The sequence below is a fragment of the Staurois parvus genome, unplaced genomic scaffold (genome assembly GCF_062004578.1).
Source record: "Staurois parvus isolate SC_StPar_1 unplaced genomic scaffold, SC_StPar_1.0 ptg000132l, whole genome shotgun sequence".
Classification (NCBI taxonomy): domain Eukaryota; kingdom Metazoa; phylum Chordata; class Amphibia; order Anura; family Ranidae; genus Staurois; species Staurois parvus.
Window position 1 is genome coordinate 6,601,344 of NW_028317928.1, and position 24,694 is coordinate 6,626,037.

Here is a 24,694-nt window from a genome sequence, read left to right on the forward strand (position 1 = left end):
TGCGTAAAATTGTCTTTATTAAATCATACGGAGACAAGAGAGTGTCACATCAATAAGGTTAGGTGAAAACTCTTAAAAGCCAAAATCTACCAAAAATACCAGGAAATAAAGGCATACTGAGAATGAGACTGATATAACATGGTTTAAAACTCACAAATGATATAATAGCTGTCTTCACATATTACATCATTCCATTTGCCATTGCTGCATATTTCTAAACAATCTTCTTTTCCTCTGTGATTATCAGGTTGCTTCTTATCCCAGTTGGAGTAGGTGATAACCTGGCCAGATAGGTATCGGTAAGTGCCCTCCGTCTGGAGGTCAGTTATACCTAGAAACGCGTTGCCAATCTGGTTACGAATAGTATACACCGCTCTATCTTCTGCAGAATTTCGAGGGGAAGCCAGCTGACCACCAGCGCTAGAACACATGGCTTTGCCATCATTGTAATTGGTCTTGGCACCACTGGAAGCATAGATAAGGTCACCACTTCTAGCTGCTCCTCTTAAAAATGAAAAAGCTAAAGGGGACGAGGAAAGAAAATGTGTATTTGTGAGACTTAATCCATAAATCATACTAGAGAACTCAAGAGAAACTAACCCCAACTGGTATGGTGACCCTTTCAGGCATAGTGGTCACTGCAGTGAGAGCTGTGAAAATGTGGAATACACTCCCTCAAGAGCTGGTTCTGGCCAGCTCAGTGGCTTCAAAAAAGGTCTGGATTCTCTCCATGTATAAATACATCAGTAGTTCATATAGTGAACTCGGTGTAGAGTTATTCACCCTGAGGTCATCACAGAGGACAAGGGGGCGCTCTTTACGTCTGGATGAAAAGAAATGTAATCTCCAAACACGGAAAGGTTTCTTCACAGTGAGAGCTGTGAGAATGTGGAATAGACTCCCTCAAGAGTTGGTTCTGGCCAGCTCAGTGGATTGCTTCAAAAAAGTCCTGGATTCTTTCTTGGATACACAGAATATAACTGGATACTAACATTTATAGGTAAAGTTGATCCAGGGAATATCCGATTGCCTCTCGGGGGATCAGGAAGGAATTTTTTTCCCTGCAGGAGCAAATTGGATCGTGCTTTGCTGGGGGGGTTTTTGCCTTCCTTTGGATCAACTGTGGGTGTAGGATTATAACTTTTTTTTTTTAATGGTTGAACTGGATGTACTTTTGTCTTTTTTCAGCCAGACTAACTATGTAACTACAGCGGGCAGCCATTTAGCCCTTTTGCTATTTACGCATTTTAGGCCTGAAGATTACACAAAACCCCCAAACATTATATATTTTTTGAAAGTAGACACCCTAAAGAATAACATAGTGGTAGTTCCAATGTTGCCACACGATATAGTTACATATAGTTAGTCTGGCTGAAAAAAAGACAAAAGTCCATCTAGTTCAACCATAAAAAAATATATTACCACAAAGGTCTAAGAAATGCAAAATTTCAGTAAAAACTGTATTTTAGGGCAAACAAATGCAATAAATTACCCAACGTTTTGGTAAAATATAAAATACGAGGTTGCACTGAGTACATAGATACCTAACATGTCAAACCTTAAATTTGTGTGCGCCCGTGAAATGGTGACAAACTTCAGTACCCCATATTTTCTATAGGTGACGTGTCAAAAGCCCCTACAGGTCATCAGTTTGGAGTTATGGAGGAGATCTTGTGCTAGAATTATTGCTTTCACTCCGGCGCTCGCGGCAATATGTAACATGTGTATCATTATCAACGTTTTCACGCATAGGTGTCCCTTTTGTATGCGCTTACATTCGAATTTGTGTATATGTGGGGGTAGGGGGGTCTCAAAATTATGTGCTTTTGTGCAACTTTATTTTTTTTTGCAATAAAAGAAAAATTTTTTTTTTGCTGACTTTTTTTTTTTCTTTCACATTTAATCTTTAACGAGACATGCAGGGTCTAAAAGGTTGAACTGGATGGACTTTTGTCCTTTTTCAGCCAGACTAACTATGTAAAAGACCCCCAATGTCTTCTCTGGGATCCACTAAATGCAGATCGCACTTCAATACATTCTAGCCAGGGAAAGCGACAGGGTGACCCAGAAGTGACGTCATACTCAGGGGTGTATTTACCATAAGGCAAACAAGGCATTTGCCTAGGGTGGCATTTTTCAGGGGGGGCAGCAGCATTTTTCAGGTGGGCAGTGCAGCCCCCTGAAGGAAGGGATGGAAGAAGAGACACACGCAGCACGGGGACCAGGTAGGATCTTAGAGAGGCTGCGGGCTGCTTGATGGTGTCTGACTCTTGTTCACGGGGATGTCCAGAGCTGTGAAGGTGAGTGTCTTATCTCTTGCCGGGTGGGGGTTGCCAGTGTATGGGGGGCGTTGGTAGTGGAAGGCTTTCTTGGGTGGGGGTGGGGGTGGGGGGTTGGGGTGTTGTTGGTCAATGTCAGGCTCTCTTCGTGGGGGAGAGAGGTGTTGGTCGGTGTCAGGGTCTCTCCGTGGCGGGAGACCCAATTTTCGTGTTGCCTAGGGCAGCACAAAACCTACATACACCACTGCATCATACATGTCGCTTTTCGGGGATTACACCAAGAAGGGGATGAAAGCAGGTGTGTGCCCCACGTGCCAGCAAGTGAAGCCCGGAATACATGGCTGAGGGGTCATGTGTACGGGGGAGATGCTGTTACCTGGGGTGTGTGGAAACAATAAGGCGGCAGCATATCATTCATTACAGTAGACGCTGGGGTGTCACCCCCTTCTCTACAACCCACTGGAAAGCCATTGTAAGCGCAACCAAATTTTACTAAAACCAAGATGGCTGACAGAAACCCAGAAAGGCGGAGCCACTAAGTAATATCTTTACGATACTTCCATAGGAGGAGTCCCTTGGAGATAAAAAATATGGTAACATTAAGTAACACCTAAAGAAACATATTGTAATTAAATTTGACTAATATCGATGTTATCTAGGGCAGAAATGACTAATGACCATCTGTCCACTAAATTGGACATCATGCTATAGTTATATTTCAGCTTACAATTTGTTTTAATTGAAAATAATACAGCAATAACTTTTTTGGCTGTAAATCAATTTATTCACACTATCAGACTGTAATTTGCAATTTTTATAACAAAAAAAAACATAATTTTGTGCAGATAAGTTTCATTATGTGAGTAAGGCCTCATGCACACTCAACGTTTTGCTAGCTCTCGTTGGACGCCTTTCCTCCTGACAGCAGCATTCTGTCTTAAACGCTTCCATGTGCATGGACGCCTAGGCTAACATGAAGGAGCGTTTGGAAGAAAATAAAAACTCTCTATGCCCCTAGGAGCCAAGTTAGAGATGTCCCAAAGAGGACTAATAATGTAGAACTCAAGTGCAGAGTGTGATAGAAAGGTCTAAACCAAGTCTTCACTAAATGGTGGACCGTGGTCCTGATCCAGACTTACTGAGAGCTTAGTCTGGACCATCAGCCTATCATTCTGCTTTGCTGGATCCTCTCTAAGCTGCAGTAATTGGTTGTTAAGATCCAATGACGTCACGCGTGCTCCGCCCCCTGCAGCATACTTCTCCTCCCATCTCCTACTTCTGCCTGGCTCTAATGGACTCTACCGATCTATAGAGAGACTCTCATGATGGAATCTGATGTATGGGGGCACTCTGATGGGGACACCTGATATGAGGGCACACTAATGGGAGATCCTCATGTATTGGTGACACCTGATGTATGGGGCACTCTGATGAGGACACCCGATGTAAGGGGGTACTCTGATGGGGACACCTGATGTAAGAGGGTACTCTGATGGGGACACCTGATGTAAGGAGGAACTCTGATGGGCACACCTGATATAAGGGGATACTCTGATGGGGACACCTGATGTAAGGGGGCACTCTGATGGAGACACCTGATATAAGGGGTTACTCTGGTGGGGACACCTGATGTAAGGGGGTACTCTAATGGAGACAACAGAAAAAAGGGGATACTCTGATGGGGACACCTGATATAAGTCGATACTCTGATGGGGACACCTGATGTAAGCGGGAACTCTGTAGGGGACACCTGATGTACGGGGGAACTCTGATGGAGACATCTGATATAAGGGGTTACTCTGGTGAGTACACCTGATCTAAGGGGGAACTCTGATGGGGACACCTGATATAAGGGGTTACTCTGGTGGGGACACCTGATGTAAGGGGGCACTGTGGTTTTGGCAGCTGATACAGTATATAGGAGCACTATGATCGGGGAATTTGATGCATGGGGACACCCTGATGGGGACACCAGATGTATGGGGTCACCGTAATGGGGACACCTGATATGAGGCCACACCGATGAGGGAACCTCATGTATGGCGACATCTGATCTATGGTGGCACTCTAATGGGGACACCTGATTTAAGGGAGTACTCTTATGGGGACACCGTTTATAAGGGGGTACTCTGATGGGGACACCTGATATAGGGGGTAGTCTGATGAGCAACTGAACTAAGAGGTACTCTGATGGGAACACCTGATTTAAGGGGGCACCTGATGGGTACACCTGATATGAGGCCACACCGATGGGGGAACCTCATGTATGGCGACATCTGATGTATGGGGGCACTCTGATGGGGACACCTGATTTATGGGAGTACTCTAATTGGGACACCTGATATAGGGGGTACTCTGATGGGAGCACCTGAACTAAGAGGTACTCTGGGACTAAGGGGACACCTGATGTAAAGTGATTCTATTTTCTTTTACTTGAGAGATTTGGACCTCGGATGGAAGAAAATTTTAGCAACCCCTGGCCTAAACGATAGTAGAGCAAATACCATCTAAATTGTTTCTTCAATAAGACGTCAAACGCATGCAGTCCACTGAAGTGGACATGTGAAGAATGCCTTGGAAAATGAAGGTTCAAAAAAATAAAGTTATTTTTATTTTCTCTTTGTTCCTAAACCATGAAGAAGGATGTGTGAGGGTTCCATCAGTCATCCTAGAAACTGGTTCATATCTTCAGAGAAAGATAAGGGGTTCAGTCCCAGACAACCTCAATTAGAAAGCCCTTGTGTACCGTATGATCAGCTTCGGCACACCGAGGGTTTGTGGCCCTGGAGGCTCCAGGTGATATGGGAGTTTTCTCAGTCCCAAGAATACATGTATATGATAATTCCTCCATCCACATAGGTCTCTTCACATGGAAGACCATTGGGGCAGTACTATGGTTGTGCACTACTGATACCAGTGGTGCATTTAGGTTTTGTGCTGCCCAAGGCAACACAAAAATTGTCTGCCCCCACCTGGACACTGACCAACACAACCCCCCTTTCCCCTCCCGCTGAGAGAGACCCCTGCCCTCCACCCGGGAGAGCACCCCCCCCCCCAGGTAATTGAGAAACACTCATCCGAACATCCCCGGGAACGAAAGCCAGGCTCTACAGACACCATCAAGCAGCCCTCAGCCTCTCTCAGATCCCACCTGGTTCCCATGGTGCGCTTGTCCCTTCTTTCATCCCTTCTTCTGGGGGGAGGTACTGCCCCCCTAAAAAATGCCACCCTAGGCAAGTGTCTTGTATGCCTTGTGGTAAATGCGCCCCTGACTGATACCCTGACCTCTATAAGCCTCATTGGCACATTCCACCAGTGCCGGGACAAGGTCATCTAGTGCCCAGGGCAAAGATGCCAAAAGGCGCCCCTCCACCCAAGATGTACGAGCATTATGTGTCAGCAAAAAATCCCTCCCAAAACCCCCGCCCCCCAAAAAAAAATTTGACCACTAATCTGCACGTTTACCCCCTAAGCATAAATTCCCTTTGAAATGTAACATTCTCCCCAAACAAAAATCCCCCCTCTTCCCAGTACAACCTCCCCCAATGCAATCCCCAACACAAAATAAATATTTGATCCCCCCCTTTCCCCTCTAAACACATTTGTGATGCAAAGAAAAATGTAAGTTAAAAAAAAAACAAATTTTTAATTGCAAAAAAACAAAGTTACACCCAAGCACATAACATCCCCACCCCAAAAAAAAAAAATTGAGCTCCCCCCACCCCCACACATATACGTACGTATTAATGTAAACACACACATAGGGGCGCCTACACGTGAAAAGATCAATTGTGATACACATGTTACAAGTGAGAGCAATAATTCCAGCACCAGACCTCCTCCAAAACACTAAACTGATGACCTCTAGGGGCTTTTGAAGCGTTGTCTATAGAATAGATAGATTTTTATATTTTACCAAAAATTTGGGTCATTTGTTGCGTTTGTTTGCCCTACAATTCACTTTAGTGGGATTTTTACTGAAATTTTGCAGTTCCTAGACATTTGCATTAATATTGTGCGACATAAAAAAATTGTAACTATCACTGTTTTATTCTATGGGGTCTCTGCTTTCAGAAAATATATGTTTGGGGGTGTTGTGTAATCTTCAGGCCTAAAATGTTTTTGTTAAACATGTGAAAAAAATGCAAAAAAACGGCTCTTTCAGCGAAAGGCTTAAAGAACTGTGGAATATACCGGTGTCAATAATTAGAGCATAAAAAGAAACATTTACTGTAAAATGCAATTGATAAATGGTCTTATTCGCTAGATTTTCCCTGTGACTGTCTCCATAGAGGCCTGCTGCTCCTTCAACATACCCCATGACCTCTATAAGTGTTGGTTACAGGAAAATGAAAAACATTTGTTCAACAAACCATTTCTCTGCTTTTCTATCTTCGCATTCAGGCTTGATTGCATTTGTCTCATTTGTTGATCCAAAGCACTAATTTGCCTCTTCAGATCTTCGATTGCTAAGGAAAGAAAAGAAGAAAGAAATGAACATATGTTTAGAGCTAAAGCCCAATAGATCCTTCGGATTAAAGCAGCAAACTACATTGTAGCTGCATCAAACCGAAAGGAATGCTATGTTACACAGTTACATAGTTAGTCTGGCTGAAAAAAGACAAAAGTCCATCCAGTTCAGCCATAAAAAAAAAAGTTATAATCCTACACCCACAGTTGATCCAGAGGAAGGTAAAAAAAACAGCAAAGCATGATCCAATTTGCTCCTGCAGGGAAAAAATTCCTTCCTTATCTCCCAAGAGGCAATCGGATATTCCCTGGATCAACTTTACTTATAAATGTTAGTATCCAGTTATATTTTGTGTATCCAAGAAAGAATCCAGGACTTTCCTAAAGCAATCCACTAAGCTGGCCAGAACCAACTCTTGAGGGAGTCTATTCCACATTTTCACAGCTCTTACTGTGAAGAAACCTTTCCGTGTTTGGAGATAAAAAAATGTTTCCTCCAGACGTAAAGAGAGCCCCCTTGTCCTCTGTGATGACCTCAGGGTGAATAGCTTTACACCGAGTTCACTATATGAACCACTGATGTATTTATACATGGAGATCATATCCCCCCTTATGTATTATACATGGAGATCATATCCCCCCTTATGTATTATACATGGAGATCATATCCCCCCTTATGTATTATACATGGACATCTTTTCCCCTTTATGTATTATACATGGAGATCATATCCCTCCTTATGTATTATACATGGAGATCATATCCCCCCCCTTATGTATTATACATGGAGGTAATATCCTTCCTTATGTATTATACATGGTGCTCATATCCCCTCTTATGTATTATACATGGAGATCATATACCCCCTTATGTATTTTACATGGAGATCATATCCCCCCTTATGTATTACACATGAAGATCATACCACCCTAATGTATTATACATGGAGGTCATATCCCCCCTTATGTATTATACATGGAGATCATATCCCCCCTTATGTATTATACATGGAGATCATATCCCCCGTTATGTATTATACATGGAGATCATATCACCCTTATGTATTATACATGGAGATCATATCCCCCTTATGTAATATACATGGAGAGCATATCCCCCCCTTATCTATTATACATGGAGATCATATCCCCCTTATGTATTATACATGGAGATCATATCCCCCCTTATGTATTATACATGGAGATCATATCCCCCCCTTATGTATTATACATGGAGATCATATCCCCCCTTATGTATTACACATGGAGATCTTACCCCCCTTATGTATTACACATGGAGATCACACCCCCCTTATGTATTATACATGGTGATCATACCCCCCCTTATGTATTATACATAGAGACCATATCCCCCCTTATGTATTATACATGGAGGTCATATCCCCCCTTATGTATTATACATGGAGATCATATCCCCCCTTATGTATTATACATGGAGGTCATATCCCCCCCCCCCTTATCTATTATACATGGAGATCATATCCCCCTTATGTATTATACATGGTGATCATATCCCCCTTATGTATTATACATGGAGATCATATCCCCTTTATGTATTATACATGGAGATCATATCCCCCCTTATGTATTATACAGTACATGGAGATCATATCCCCCCTTATGTATTATACATGGAGATCATATCCCCCTTATGTATTATACATGGAGATCATATCCCCCCTTATGTATTATACATGGTGATCATATCCCCCCTTATGTATTATACATGGAGATCATATCCCCCCTTATGTATTATACATGGAGACTATATCCCCCCTTATGTATTATACATGGAGATCATATCCCCCCCCCTTATGTATTATACATGGAGATCATATCCCCCCTTATGTATTATACATGGATATCATATCCCCCCACTTATGTATTGTACATGGAGATCATATCCCCCCTTATGTATTGTACATGGAGATCATATCCCCCTTATGTATTACACATGGAGATCATATCCCCCCTTATGTATTACACATGGAGATCATACCCCCCCCCCTTATGTATTATACATGGAGATCATATCCTCCCTTATGTATTATACATGGAGGTCATATCCCCCCTTATGTATTATACATGGTGATCATATCCCCCCCTTATGTATTATACATGGAGATCATATCCTACTTATGTATTATACATGGAGATCATATCCCCCCTTATCTATTATACATGGAGATCATATCCCCCTTATGTATTATACATGGTGATCATATCCCCCCCTTATGTATTATACATGGTGACCATATCCCCCCTTATGTTTTATACATGGAGGTCATATCCCCCCTTATGTATTATACATGGAGATCATATCCCCCCTTATGTATTATACATGCAGATCATATCCCCCCTTATGTATTATACATGGAGGTCATATCCCCCCTTATGTATTATACATGGAGATCATATCCCCCTTATGTATTATACATGGAGGTCATATCCCCCTTATGTATTATACATGGTGATCATATCCCCCCTTATGTATTATACATAGTGATCATATCCCTCCTTATGTATTATACATGGAGATCATATCCCCACTTATGTATTATACATGGAGATCATATCCCCCCCTTATCTATTATACATGGAGATCATATCCCCCCTTAATCTCCTCTTCTCAAGAGAGTATAAATTCAGTTCCTCTAATCTTTCCTCATAGCTGATCTCCTCCATGCCTCTTATCAGTTTGGTTTCCCTTCTCTGTACTTTCTCCAGTTCCCCAACGTTCTTTTTGTGAATTGGTGCCCAAAACTGAACTGCATATTCCAGATGAGGTATTACTTAGATGTTCTATAGCTAAAGCAGCTACAGCCTGAGTAGAGAAGCCTGCCCTCTGCCAACATGCTGCAGAGAAGGACCCTTGCACTCTGAAGCAGTGATCTACCCTGCGCCCTAATGAGTCAGACCTGTAGCTCTGCAATCAGTTTGAAAAGCTCAAGCTGTAACTCAGCAAGGGATCAATGTTCCTTGGGTTCTTGCTTCCGGATTCACGGGCTGTGGCCGCTTGAATGGCCGAGCTGCGATGACGTCACGGCCGTGGTACATGGCTCTGAAGAAACAGTATGCCGTTCCTTCAGAGGGCATGCGCTGGTGACATCACCGGTTGCTGCTCACTAGAATACCTCCTAAATGGTACACGTTTAGGAGATATTCATTTTACCTACAGGTAAGCTTTATTATAGGCTTACCTGTAGGTAAAAATAAAGAATGAGAGTTTACTACCACTTGAAGATGCAACCATATCTTCGACTAAATGAAGATGAAATTAGTTGCTCTCATTGCAGTTTTTTTGTACCTGAATTTGAGCTGTCTCCTTTTGCTCCTGGTGGCCCTTTTTCACCTTTTGGTCCAGGTGATCCAGCAACCCCTGCAGGTCCCTGTTGTCCTGGAGGACCCTGTGGCCCCGTTGGTCCTGGGTAGTCAAATCGATACATTTACTGTCAGAGCTTATACTTAAAACAATAAAACACAAATGGATAGCTATATTTAAGGACACTATATGTTTAAGGATTGCTAAAACATAATTTAGCCAATAACTATCTATTGTCATTCCATCAATCTGAGGCATTTATAAATGTACCTTTGCATCCAAATTTCTGCATTTCCAAAACTTTTTGCGTGAGAAGTTCTGTAAAACTGTTCCATTTAACTGCTCCACAAATCCTTACCTAGAGATACCTGTTTTATGGGCCTGGAGGTAGCCACTTTCTGGACCTTCCTGGAGATAGCAATGCCATGGTCTTAGAATTATCTGCTCTGTGGGCCTGGAGATGGCAGTGCTAAGGTCCTAGAATTGTCTGCTCTATGGGCTTGGAGATGGCAGTGCTAAGGCCCTAGAATTGTTTGCAATTGTATGCTCTGTGGGCCTGGAGATGGCAGTGCTATGGTCCTAGAATTGTCTGTTCTATGGGCCTGGAGATGGCAGTGCTAAGGTCCTAGAATTGTCTGCTCTATGGGCCTGGAGATAACAGTGCTAAGGTTGTAGAATTGTCTGCTCTGTGGGCCTGGAGATGGCAGTGCTAAGGTCCTAGAATTGTCTGCTCTGTGAGCCTGGAGATGGCAGTGCTAAGGTCCTAGAATTGTCTGCTCTGTGGGCCTGGAGATGGCAGTGCTAAGGTCCTAGAATTGTCTGCTCTTTGGGCCTGGAGATGGCAGTGTTATGGACCTGGAGAAATCTGCTCTACCTAGAGGTAGATGCTTTATTGACATAGAGGTAAAGTCTTCATTGTGCTGAAATTATCTGGTCTGTGGACTTGGAGATGGCTTTTTTTTAGAGCAAGAGGTGGCTGCTCTATGGACTTGGAGCTAACTGCTCTGTGGAACTGTAGGTGACTGTTCAATGGACCTAGTGGTTTCATCACTATGGTCCTGGATATAACTGCTCTGTAGACTTAGAGATGGCTGTTTTGTAGACCAAGCGATGACTGCTCAATGGACCTGTAGGTGATGGTTCGATGGACCTGGTGGTTTCATCACTATTTTCCATGAAGTATCTGTTCTGTGGACTAATCAATGACTATTTTATGGACTTAGAGGTGGCTGTGCTATGAACCTGGAGGTGGCTGTTCTATGGACCTGGAGTTGGCTGTTCTATGGACCTGGAGTTGACTGCTCAATGGACCTGGAGGCGTGTTCTTTATGAATCTAAGTATAGCTGCTTTATGGATCTGGACATGTCTGCTGTGTGGACCTAAGGGTGGCTGTTCTATGGACCTGCAGGTGGGTTCTCTATGAATCTAAGTGTAGCTGCTCTATAGACCTGGACATGTCTGATGTGTGGACCTGGAAGTGGCTGAAACAATTTTCAACTTCTTGATAAACTGCTCTTGGTGTTTAAGCTTTTGAAGGTATTGAACTAGTTTCCTTCATACCCGATTCTCCTTTTTCCCCTCTTTCTCCATCTGTCCCATTTATGCCCGGTAAACCATCCTTTCCAGGAGCTCCACATGTGATGATTGAATAGGCATTCTCATCTGAGTCATAGCACATTTGTGTGGCTGGTGTCACTAAAGCCACATGGAGCAGAAGCACACCGAGAACCATCACAATTTGCGTATTCAACATTGTTTTAGTCTGTAGAGGAGAAAGAACATTTTTGTTATGGACAGCCAAAAAAAAACCACTCATGACTGCAGATAAGCAAACTGTTAAAAAGAACATACAGTAGACCTACAAGGACAGCTGATTGTGAAGGTATGACCTCACTAGACTAAGGCTCCTGTCTCTGTCATCTTCTAAGTATGTTAAATTCAGATGGACACTTCAAGTTTTGTCTAATCATAAAATGTTTCCAACATCTATAATGAATGTTTCCTGCTGAGAATAGTCAGCCAGGAGTGGCTTGTGATATCAGTTGGCGTGGAAATGTCTCTCAGTCTTGGCAAAATGCAACTATGATGTGTAGCTGTCATATTATGTCAGTGACCATGCTGAGTACCATGAGAACCTTGAGCTATTTCAGTTATATTTTGTATTATTTCATATATGGTAAGTTAAATTTTGAAGCATTTGAATGAGAATTGCGCGGTCATGCAACACTGTACCCATATGAAATTTATTGCATTTTTTTTAGACAGATGCAACTTTATTGGGGTGGTATTTATTCACCACTAGGATTTTTATTTTTTTTTGCTATATAAATGAAAAAGACCAAATATTTTGGAAAAAAAAGTGTTTTTCTTATAAAATTTTGCAAAAAAAGAATCTTTCTTCATAAATCTTGGCCAAAATATATTCATCTATCTTTTAAAAAAAACAAAATTAGTTTATAACCAAAAATTAAAATTTTTCAAAAAAAATTTTTCTTCGTTATTTAATAATATTATGTTTTGGGTTTTTTTTACATACTGTCACCCTAGCAGTACAGTGTCACCATTGTGACGCTGTACTACTTGTGGAGGGTGATGAAGATTTTTTTCTTTTATTACACTGATTGCTTTTACACCCATAAAGTCTGTAACATTTCTCCTTCTCTCTGGCTGCATTCCTGCAGCCATTGAGAAATACTGTGCGAGCTGTGATTGGTCACAGCTTGTCACATGGTACCCAGCTGTTGTGAATAGCCCTGTACCATGTGACCTCTGTGATCATTCACAGATTTCACTAGTAGTAAGCAATGATGTCAGGAAGTGACATCTTGTTTACTACTGTTCATGTGATCACTAATTGGCCAATCAGTGATCACATGATCGGGACCTCACATAGAGGTCCCGTACAGTGATCTGTGTTCAGAGGATCACGGTGCCGCGCGCTCCCAGGGAGAGCGTACAGGCAATGGATGCGGGGAGGCGTTTATCGGCATGGGCAGGATGGGAAGAGGTTAAAGCATTTTATGTTAGAGCGGTGAATGGTGTCAACCTTTGTTGGGTTATATTGCATAGGATTTATTGGGTAACAGACTTTCTGGCAATGCCCTCATTCCAGCACCCACATTAAAGCCTATTAAACACTATGACAAAATCAGACAACCAATCGTCAGATTTTCCACAAAAGTGCATATCATGGTGTAGTCAAAATGGTATTGACTTGTAGGAAAATCCTCCATTGACAAAGGCAATCGTACTAGCATATTAGAAGAGGAAGTGTAGGGTCGTTCTTTGCGTCTGATCATGCATGTTTTTTTCCTTTACGATTATTTCCGTACGATTGCTGTGCACATCAAAGAAAAATCGGAGGTTGTGTTCACATACAACGAAAGTTTTCTATCTTGCACTCTCAGTTTTTGTTGTCTGAAAAGTTGGAATTGGCTGTTGAAAGCACTATAATAACAATCAGATAACTGGCTGATCGTTTTTGGTACAGAAGATTTGGAACGATTTTCATAATGTGTGTACGGGCCATAAGATTTTATTTGACCCCGGAAACAGCTGGTTGGAGGTCTCCCCATTTAATTCACAGATAGTAGTGTAAATTGTATTTTTTGTATAATGAATTAAAGTAGTTACAGTCACTGTCAAGTTTTTGTTGCTGTTTCTTTTTTTTTTGTTAGTGCCCATTGGGTACTGTCACAGAGCTGGTCCTTCCTTCCCAATCCTCCAGGTTTGCTCGCTGCCACCCCCCACCCCTCAGCAGCCCTTTACTCTTCTGTCCCGTCCATGCTGGGACTTCTAGTCTTCCGTGTCCCTGACACAGGCAGCCCTCAGCAGCCCCTCACCCCCCTGGCTTGCAGTCTGGCCTCCTGCTGAAGGAATCCACAAACAGGCCCCCTCCTCCTTTCCCCCTCATGCACAAATTCATGGGCTCCCTGGGCAGGTCCAGAGACCTGGGAGACAGGGCCCGTTGCAATGGTAACCCGACAGGAAGTATCCGGTTACCAACAAGGCACAGAGCTCTCTACTTAAGAGAGAGCAAGGAAACCCCCGGTGTGTTCTCCTGGCTGCGTGTGTGAGAGAGAAGGCTGTGCTGAGGGCCAGCTTCTCTCATCTGACCATCCCCCGTCCTCCTCCTCATCTCCTGGACTGTTTGTGCTGCCTGGAATCCCTGCACTGTGGAGGAATCTTCTGCTGTCCCCGTGCATCTGCCTGGCTGTATCTATCCCCTGCCTGGACTTAACCCCTTGCTCTCCGTGAACCTACCTGGACTTAACCATTCCCTGTCTGGAGCCTCCTGTGTGGATTAACCTTGTGGATTACAATACCCCTGTTGTTCCATATTGCCTTCCAGAGAACTGTACTGTGCTGCTGTGTCTGGTGTGGACCTATGGACTTGTCTGTGCCCCAAAAACCTCCCCAATAAAAGCATGTTGGGTTCCGTGCAATCTGTCTCTGTGTGCTCTCTGGTTCTCTTGACAACTGGTTGGCAGCGGCGGGACAAGAGCACTCGAGATGGCAGATGAGAGTCTGCATACAATGGAAGCGGTGGTCCCGGAATATTAACACTGGATGGTAACCAGTTTACAAGAAAAGGCCAGAACTTTGGGCCTCAACTACAAGGGACTTAACAAAGATCAGCTGGTCCGGATGCTGGAGGAAGCCAGCCAACAGCAAAAGTAAGATGCGGGCACAGACAGGAGCCAAGCGGTACTGAGAGGAGATGGACTAGAGCTTCAAAGCACAAGTGGCAAGAGCCCTTGGGTCATCTGGTACGAGGAAGAGATGGCCATTCTGGGGAAGGATGCCACCCTAGATAGAAAGCTGGCGGCCATTGAAAAGGCTCAAAAGAGACAAAAAGAGTGGGAAGCTGCAAAGAATCAAGCAGCTGCTCCTAGGGCGGTCCCTGTGGAACGGGAGGCCCAGAGAATATCCAGGAAGGACTTTAAGCCCTACCAAGAGCACACCGGAGATGTGGATGGGTTCTTCCAGGACTTTGAATACCAGTGCGAACTACTGGAGGTCCCACCCACAGACTGGACTCGCCATGTGGTAGGGTTGCTTGATGGAGGACCCCCTCAAGAGACGGAACTATGAGGAGATAAAAAGGGCCATACTGGACTACTACGCGGTCTCATCGGAGTCATATCGGGCCCAGTTCCGGACTACCCCCGCCTCCCAGAGGCCTCCTTGAAAATGTTTGCGTACAAGTTGTCGGTAGCCTGCCACCGGTGGCTGGAAGGGGAGAAGGCAACCTCCCCTGAGCAGATCATCCAGACCATCCTGAAGGAACAATTCCTTTTCAAGTGCCCCCCCGAGCTCCGACAGTGGGTGCGTGAGCGGAAACCTGCCACCCTGGAAGAAGCTGCAGCCTTAGCGGATGAGGCTCTCCTCATTAACCCGCAATGGAAGAAGCCTGCGGCCTAGGCACCCCAAGCAGCCAGGATGCCCCATCCTACACCGGTGCCCTACACGCCTCCCCATCGCCGGATGGCCCCACAAACAGTGCCAGCGCTACAGCCCTTACTACCACCTCGTTCAGCCACATCACAACGGAGCCCAAGACCGGCCTTAGATAGGCGGTGCTTTGGCTGTGGACAGATTGGTCACTACCAGGCCAGCTGCCCCGCCAAAAAACAGACTCTTAGGCCTAGCTTGCCCCGTCCAGTGAATTCTGTGGATCTGTACCAAGCTCCTGAGGACTTGCCACCACCCCCTTCAGACTGGGATCTCGCTCCTGCGGACAAGGACAGCCCCCAGGAGTCTTTGGCCTACAGCCGGTGGGGGCCCCTACCCAGAGCCTCCAAGGAAAGCACTTGCAAGAGGTCACTGTGGATGGACAAAAGGCGGTGGGCTTCTGAGACTCAGGGGCCTTCCTCACCATTGTGGACCCCCGAGTGGTGCACCCTGACGCTGTACAGCCTGGCCCTGGGATAGTGATTCAACTAGCAGGGGGCACCAAACGCTTCATCGCTCTTGCTACTGTCGATCTGGACTATGGCTTGGGGCCTAAACGCTGCAACGTGGGTGCAATGGGAGGACTGCCTGCAGATGTGCTTCTTGGAAATGATGTGGGCGATCTTCAATACCATTTTGTGGGAGCCGTCACACGAAGTCAGGCCTGCCGGGAAATCGCTGAGAGGAAGGAGTCACCCCAGCATGTGGACGGATCTCCGCTGCCCGCGGTGAGTGACTCAACTCTGACTGCTAACAATACTATGGTGACATGGGACTGGGACAAGTTTCAAGGGGACTTAGCCACCGACCCTACCCTGACAAGCTTCTGGGCCCGAGCAGGGCTAACTGGTCCGGGGACCGGAGAAAGGATAGTGCAGGAAAATGGGTTGCTGTACCGATAGGTGGAAACCGACGCCGAAGGGGGGCCCCAGACCGTGGTTAAACAGCTGATAGTTCCCCAACAATTCCGGACCCAACTGCTACACCTTGCTCACGATATTCCCATGGTTGGGCATCAGGGAAAGCTACGGACCGAAAGGAGATTGGCCCAGGCCTTCTATTGGCCTGGGATGTCCCAATCGGTAGCCGGCTGGCTGGAGCCCGCTATGTCACTACTCTGGACTTGAGCAAGGGCTACTGGCAAATCCCCTTATCTGCAGAGGGTGGGGAGCGCTCTGCCTTCATCACCCCCTTTGGCCTGTTCGAGTTTCTCAACATGCCTTTTGGCATGAAGAATGCTCCTGCCACCTTCCAGCGTACGGTGGACCAGCTGCTGCGGGGCTGTCATGACTTTGCCTGCGCCTACCTGGATGACATCGCCATCTTTAGTGAAACATGGGAAGACCACCTCCAGCATGTGGGCTGGACCGAATTGCAGGGGCCAACCTCACCATTCGACCAGACAAGTGCCAGGTGGGGATGGCAGAGGTGCAATATTTAGGACACTGGGTGGGAGGGGGTAAACTGCGCCCAGAACCAGCTAAAATAGAAGCCATTAGAGAACCCAGCCCCAGCCAGGGGAGCCCACCCCCCAACCCAAGAAACAGGTTATGGCATTTCTGGGCACTGCTAAATATTACCGCAAATTTGTTCCTCATTTCAGCAAGATTGCGAAGCCCCTCACAGATCTCACCAAGAAGACCATGCCTTGGATGGTTACCTGGACCCCGGCCTGCCTGACCGCATTTGATCGGCTGAAGGAGGCCCTTTCCCATGACCCCCTCCTAGCAGCGCCCAGCTACCAGTGAAGGTTCCTTGTGCAGACAGACGCCTCCACTTATGGGCTGGGGCTGTCCTCAGCCAGGTAAATGAGGAGGGGGAGGAGCACCCTGTGGCCTTCTTTACCAGGAAACTATTAGACCAGGAGGTTGCCTATGCCACCATAGAGAAGGAGTGCCTGGCTAGTGTGGGCGTTGAAGAAACTTCAACCCTATTTGGCTGGCCGGGAGTTCACCATCCTCACGGACCATAACCCCCTCACCTGGCTGAATCGGGTCTCCGGGGATAATGGTCACCTCTTACAATGCAGCCTGGCCTTACAACCCTACAATTTCACCATCCAATACTGACGGGGGAAGCCAGCACCACAATGCAGATGGGCTGTCCCGTCAGCAAGTCCCCCAGTAAATGCAGTCCACAAGTGCCTCTACGGGAACCTGTTGAGGTTCCCCTGGCGGCACTTGTAGAATGGAGGGGGGAGGGGTTGTCACGGAGCTGGTCCTTCCTTCCCCATCCTCCAGGTTTGCTCACTGCCACCCCCCACCCCTCAGCAGCCCCTTACTCTTCTGTCTCGTCGATGCTGGGACTTTTAGTCCTCCGTGTCCCTGATACAGGCAGCCCTCAGCAGCCCCTCACCCCCCTGGCTTGCAGTCTGGCCTCCTGCTGAAGGAATCCAAAAACAGGCCCCTCCTCCTTTCCCCCTCATGCACAAATTCATGGGCTCCCTGGGCAGGTCTGGAGACCTGGGAGACAGGGCCCGTTGCCATGGTAACCCAACAGGAAGTATCCGGTTACCGACAAGGCACAGAGCTCTCTACTTAAGAGAGAGCAAGGAAACCCCGGTGTGTTCTCCTGGCTGTGTGTGTGAGAGAAGGCTGTGCTGAGGGCCAGCTTCTCTCATCCAACCATCCCCCGTCCTCCTCCTCATCTCCTGGACTGTCTGAGCTGCCTGGAATCCCTGCACTGTGGAGGAATCTTCTGCTGTCCCCGTGCATCTGCCTGGCTGAATCTATCCCCTGCCTGGACTTAACCCCTTGCTCTCCGTGAACCTGCCTGGACTTAACCCTTCCCTGTTTGGAGCCTCCTGTGTGGATTAACCTTGTGGGTTACAATACCCCTGTTGTTCCATATTGCCTTCCAGAGAACTGCACTGTGCTGCTGTGTCTGGTGTGAACCTATGGACTAAAGGAACTTTTGTCTGTGCCCTAAAAACCTCCCCAATAAAAGCACGTTGGGTTCCGTGCAATCTGTCTGTGTGCTCTCTGGTTCTCTTGACAGGTACGTTCCCCTTATTTCCTTTTCCTTTTATTATCCTGAAACAAAAAAGGTGTGGAGCACTGGATCTCTTAAAGAGGTCTTCTGTAGTGTTGAGGGAATGATATTCTTGGGCATCTCTCCTAGGTGTGGTGGCCAAAAGTCAACTCTTTGCTTGAGTATGGACTGGGTGTACAGTAAAATCCTGATAGAGGTTCTAAAACTTCCCCACGCCATAGAAAATTTTAAAACAGACAATAAGTCAATCCTTTCTAACTATTTCTTAACTACCCAGTTTTCAAAATTCCACCCATATCCATAAATTTGGATAGTAACTATACCTGCTTGCCTATATTATCCCGAGTTACAAATGTGTGTATACATATTAATTTTGAAATAATATGAATTATACATGGTGATCATATCCCCCCTTATGTATTATACATGGAGATCATATCCCCCCTCATGTATTATACATAGAGATCATATCCCCCCTTATGTATTATACATGGAGCTCATATCCCCCCTTATGTATTATACATGGAGATCATATCCCCCCCTTATGTATTATACATGGAGATCATATCCCCCTTATGTATTATACATGGAGATCATATCCCCCTTATGTATTATACATGGTGATCATATCCCCCTTATGTATTATACACGGAAATCATATCCCCCCTTATGTATTTATACATGGAGATCATATCCCCCCTTATGTATTATACATGGAGATCATATCCCCCCTTATGTATTTTACATGGTGATCATATCCCCCCTTATGTATTATACATGGAGATCATATCCCCCCTTATGTATTATACATGGAGATCATATCCCCCTTATGTATTATACATGGAGATCATATCCCCCCTTATGTATTATACATGGAGATCATATCCCCCCTTATGTATTATACATGGTGATCATATCCCCCTTATGTATTATACATAGAGATCATATCCCCCTTATGTATTATACATGGAGATCATATCCCCCTTATGTATTATACATGGAGATCATATCCCCTCTTATGTATTATACATGGAGATCATATCCCCCCTTATGTATTATACATGGTGATCATATCCTCCCTTATGTATTATACATGGTGATCATATCCCCCCTTATGTATTATACATGGAGATCATATCCCCCTTATGTATTATACATGGAGATCATATCCCCTCTTATGTATTATACATGGAGATCATATCCCCCCTTATGTATTATACATGGTGATCATATCCTCCCTTATGTATTATACATGGTGATCATATCCCCCCTTATGTATTATACATGGAGATCATATCCCCCTTATGTATTATACATGGAGATCATATCCCCCTTATGTATTATACATGGAGATCATATCCCCCCTTATGTATTATACATGGAGCTCATATCCCCCCTTATGTATTATACATGGAGATCATATCCCCCCCTTATGTATTATACATGGAGATCATATCCCCCTTATGTATTATACATGGAGATCATATCCCCCTTATGTATTATACATGGTGATCATATCCCCCTTATGTATTATACACGGAGATCATATCCCCCCTTATGTATTTATACATGGAGATCATATCCCCCCTTATGTATTATACATGGAGATCATATCCCCCCTTATGTATTATACATGGTGATCATATCCCCATTATGTATTATACATGGAGATCATATCCCCCCTTATGTATTATACATGGAGATCATATCCCCCTTATGTATTATACATGATGATCATATCCCCCCTTATGTATTATACATGGAGATCATATCCCCCCTTATGTATTATACATGGTGATCATATCCCCCCTTATGTATTATACATGGAGATCATATCCCACTTATGTATTATACACGGAGATCATATCCCCCTTATGTATTATACATGGTGATCATATCCCCCCTTATGTATTATACATGGTGATCATATCCCCCCCTTATGTATTATACATGGAGATCATATCCCCCTTATGTATTATACATGGAGATCATATCCCCCCTTATGTATTATACATAGAGATCGTATCCCCCCTTATATATTATACATGGAGATCATATCCCCCCTTATGTATTATACATGGAGATCATATCCCCCCTTATGTATTATACATGGAGATCATATCCCCCCTTATGTATTATACACGGAGATCATATCCCCCTTATGTACTATACATGGAGATCATATCCCCTCTTATGTACTATACATGGAGATCATACCCCCCATTATGTATTATACATGGTGATCATATCCCCCTTATGTATTATATATAGTGATCATTTCCCCCCTTATGTAGTATACATGGTGATCATATCCCCCCTTATGTATTATACATGGAGATCACATCCCCCCCTTATGTATTATACATGGAACTCATATCCCCCCTTATGTATTATACATGGAGATCATATCCCCCCCTTATGTATTATACATGGAGATCATATCCCCCTTATGTATTATACATGGTGATCATATCCCTCTTTATGTATTACACACGGAGATCATATCCCCCCTTATGTATTATACATGGTGATCATATCCCCTTTATGTATTATACATGGAGATCATATCCCCCCTTATGTATTATACACGGAGATCATATCCCCCTTATGTATTAAACATGGTGATCATATCCCCCCTTATGTATTATACATGGAGATCATATCCCCCATTAATCTCCTCTTCTCAAGAGAGAATAATTTCGGTTCCTCTAATCTTTCCTCATAGCTGAGCTCCTCCATGCCTCTTATCAGTTTGGTTGCCCTTCTCTGTACTTTCTCCAGTTCCCCAATGTTCTTTTTGTGAATTGGTGCCCAAAACTGAACTGCATATTCCAGATGAGGTACACTTGAATAGGGGAATTCATGAAATATAATGAATTCCCCGATTCAAGGTACACTTGATAGTCTCATGGTACTCACCATCTTGGACACAATGTTCTAAGACGTAGTATCACCACTGGGAGATTTTGTTGAGTATTGAAGGTGTACATCTATATATACTACACGTTATTTAATTTAGTAATATCTAAGTATATCTTTATTTGCACACTAAACAAAACATAGATAAAATATAACTCCATCTTCAAATACGTATTTTCCTGAGAATTTTAATGTGCATTGATGGTTGGATGGATGATAAATGGGTTAACCTTCAGAGTTCCCATGAAATCAATAGATAAGATAATTTACTGTATTGTACCATGAAAAAAATGTATTCTGTAAATAATAACTGCATTTCAGGGATTATTATCATAAGCAATATTTACTTACATTGTGCAATGATCAAATATCTATAACCCATATGGACAAGCGGCACTAATAGCCTGAGGACCAGCCCATGTGCACATTTGTGGTTGACACTTTATGGTGCATCAGGTATGGAAATATATTTCTCTTTAGTGCCATTGCCTTCCAATAATCATTTTAACAATCCAAATTTATAATACTTTTTCTGTATTTTAAAGGACAGATTCACCAGTAAAAATACGTTTTTAGTCCCAGTTTTAATCAGTGCAAGTTTAAAAAGAAAAAAATGTTAGCAAATAATATCCTGTTTTTCTGTCTCTTTCACCACAATACTAAAACTATGCTTTTGATACAACACGAGGTGGTTATTTATAAATTTAATATTTTTTATCTACTGTATGTAGCACTACCCCCTTAGGAGTTGCTGAGGAATTTGAATCCCCCCTATGGTTCTGCACACCCAGGCAACATGCATTTCCACACAGACTTTGCATTTAGAGTCAGTAACCAGTCCTTGAGCTTGGTTTTCTTAAGAGAATTTCAGCTTGGATGGAGTTAGGGGTGTACAGGATGTCCAAGGGAACTGAGAAACCGAGTATAACTTCCTATGTAGACGTGGTTACAGCAGTCTCTTCTGGAGAGCTAGCCAGCATCTCCTGTAGTACCACCCTAGACCCCAGAAGCTCTTCTACCTGGCTGCTCGGAGGTATCACTGGACAGGGGTTTCAGTGGCTGTCACTGAAAGGGTTAACAGTCCCGGTTATGGAGTAAGTCAGGTTTCCAACGCAGATGTTTTCTATCCCCTTTCTGGCACGGGGGGTGTAGGAGTACTCACTTAGCCCTTCTCCTGTGCTGCAAATGCATCGGTTGCTGCTACCAGGCCTTCGAGCTGAGCTGCTCCTTCCCTGCTGCCAGGTGGTCCTCTCTCAGGGGGCCGATGAAGTTCTTAGCTTTTCTTCTGTCCAGCAACTCTCCAGAAGGTAGGCCCCATCCCTGGGTCTCCTCCCAGGCTCCTACACCTCAGCCTCACTCCCCCATCTTCCACCCGAACTTTCCTGCAGCTGAGCAGGCTTAGAAACTCTTAAAGGTTGCCCCAGCCTCTTTCCAAGCTTCCTGTTGGGGATTGGCCAGGGTCTTTCAAGAGTCCAGGCCAAACACTCCTCAGATTCGCCCCACTGCTTCTAGACCTTTCTCCAAGATCTAGACCAGGGGGAAATTCCAGAGGGCTGGTCTGCAGAGCCTATGAGCTCTGACCACAATATGACCCCTGGTAGCTATCAAACAAAGGCTGCTATTGAGCCCTAACTAGCAATCAGAGTCTTTCTCCCCCTGGCTACCTAGGAGGGCGCTGTCTGTATGTTGTTAAACTATGTTGTGGAACTGCACTGCATCTGAGTACCACAATCCAAAAATTCAATTTAATTCATTGTTAATATTCAAAGCAAACTCCCCCATCCATCCAAGTCTCCATGCTTTTTTTTTCTGAGAAATTATTTTGAGAAACGCCCTCTGGCATTTCTGGCAGTGGCCATCTTAAGTAAGGGCAGATGATTCATGTAGCATTTACTTCCTGGAATCTATCGGCCCTTATCTCAGGCGTTGGCTGAGCTAAAAACCCTCCCCTGAGGACTCCTGGGATGTATGACATCATTTCCCTAGCCTTTGAAACCAGGAAGTAACTGAAGAAATGTTAACATAAAAGTTTAAAACAAGTAAATATAATATACTTCCCTATACATAGATTAATGCTAGCAGCATAAGGATTAAGAACAGATCATGATTGAGAGAGTGAAGTTCCACTTTAACTCTACAAAACCTACGTAATAAAATAAATAATTTGGGCTGGAGATTGAATGAACTAACACCCAGCTGCTAAGGCCCCCCTGACAGGTCCCGTAGACTTGTGTGTAGATAATGGTGGACCTCTTGGCAGCAAAACCCAACTAGAGGGAAGAGGTATGTACACACTGATGCTCTGAACTGTTATTTTCTTAAGATGAAAAGGAATACCGTATATACTCGAGTATAAGCCGAGTTTTTCAGCACATTTTTTGTGCTGAAAAACGGCCCCCTCGGCTTATACTCGAGTCAATGTCTGCAGATGTCCCCCGGGGGGGCGCGAGGCTCCGTCAAGGGGGGCGCGTACAGGGGTGGGCAGAGGGCTGCTGTCTCTTATCTGGCTCCCACTATGATCCATCCAGGAAGCGCTGCTCCTTCCGTCACTCCGGCCACTCCCTCACTCCTGCCGCTCGGCTCCGCCTCCTCACCAGTGATTGGCCGCCAGAACTGTAGCTCAGGAAAGGTACACAGGCAGCCAATCACGGGCGAGGAGGCGGAGTCGAGCGGACCCGTGAAAATCGAGTGAGGGAAAAGCCGGTAAGTGTGCAGTGCAGAGGTGCTGCTGCAACCACATATGCTGGCTGCAGCAGCACCATACTGCAACAGGGGTCAGCAAGTGTCATTGGTGTCAGTGGGAGGAATAGTGCCGCATCATTGGTGTCACTGATACTAATGATGGGGCATTATTCCTCCCACTGACACCAACGATGGGGCACTATTCCTCCGACTGACACCAATGATGGGGCACTATTCCTCCCACTGATACTAATGATGGGGCATTATTCCTCCCACTGACACCAACGATGGGGCACTATTCCTCTCAGTGATACCAATGATGGGGCACTATTCCTCCCACTGACACCAATGATGGGGCACTATTCCTCCCACTGATACTAATGATGGGGCATTATTCCTCCCACTGACACCAACGATGGGGCACTATTCCTCCCAGTGATACCAATGATGGGGCACTATTCCTCCCACTGACACCAATGATGGGGCACTATTCCTCCCACTGACACCAATGATGGGGCACTATTCCTCCCACTGATACCAATGATGGGGCACTATT

At 44.7% G+C, this 24,694-nt stretch overlaps 1 protein-coding gene and 1 long non-coding RNA gene across 2 annotated transcripts in view; one reads left to right on the top strand and one right to left on the bottom strand.

Annotated features, from left to right (window-relative positions):
- Positions 1–21,506, bottom strand: LOC149466243 (mannose-binding protein-like). The gene is made up of 5 exons (XM_089672986.1): positions 21,457–21,506; positions 11,653–11,854; positions 10,077–10,193; positions 6,653–6,748; positions 1–520 (listed from the first exon to the last, which is right to left on the bottom strand). The coding sequence occupies exons 1-5, from the start codon at positions 21,457–21,459 to the stop codon at positions 144–146; spliced, it is 795 nt and encodes a 264-aa protein (XP_089529112.1). The 5' UTR covers positions 21,460–21,506; the 3' UTR covers positions 1–143.
- LOC149466244 (uncharacterized) overlaps positions 17,291–24,694 on the top strand; it is a 12,725-nt gene continuing 5,321 nt past the window's right edge. Inside the window, exon 1 of the long non-coding RNA XR_016312163.1 lies at positions 17,291–18,543. This is a non-coding gene — a long non-coding RNA (uncharacterized LOC149466244). The remainder of the gene's footprint in view (positions 18,544–24,694) is intronic.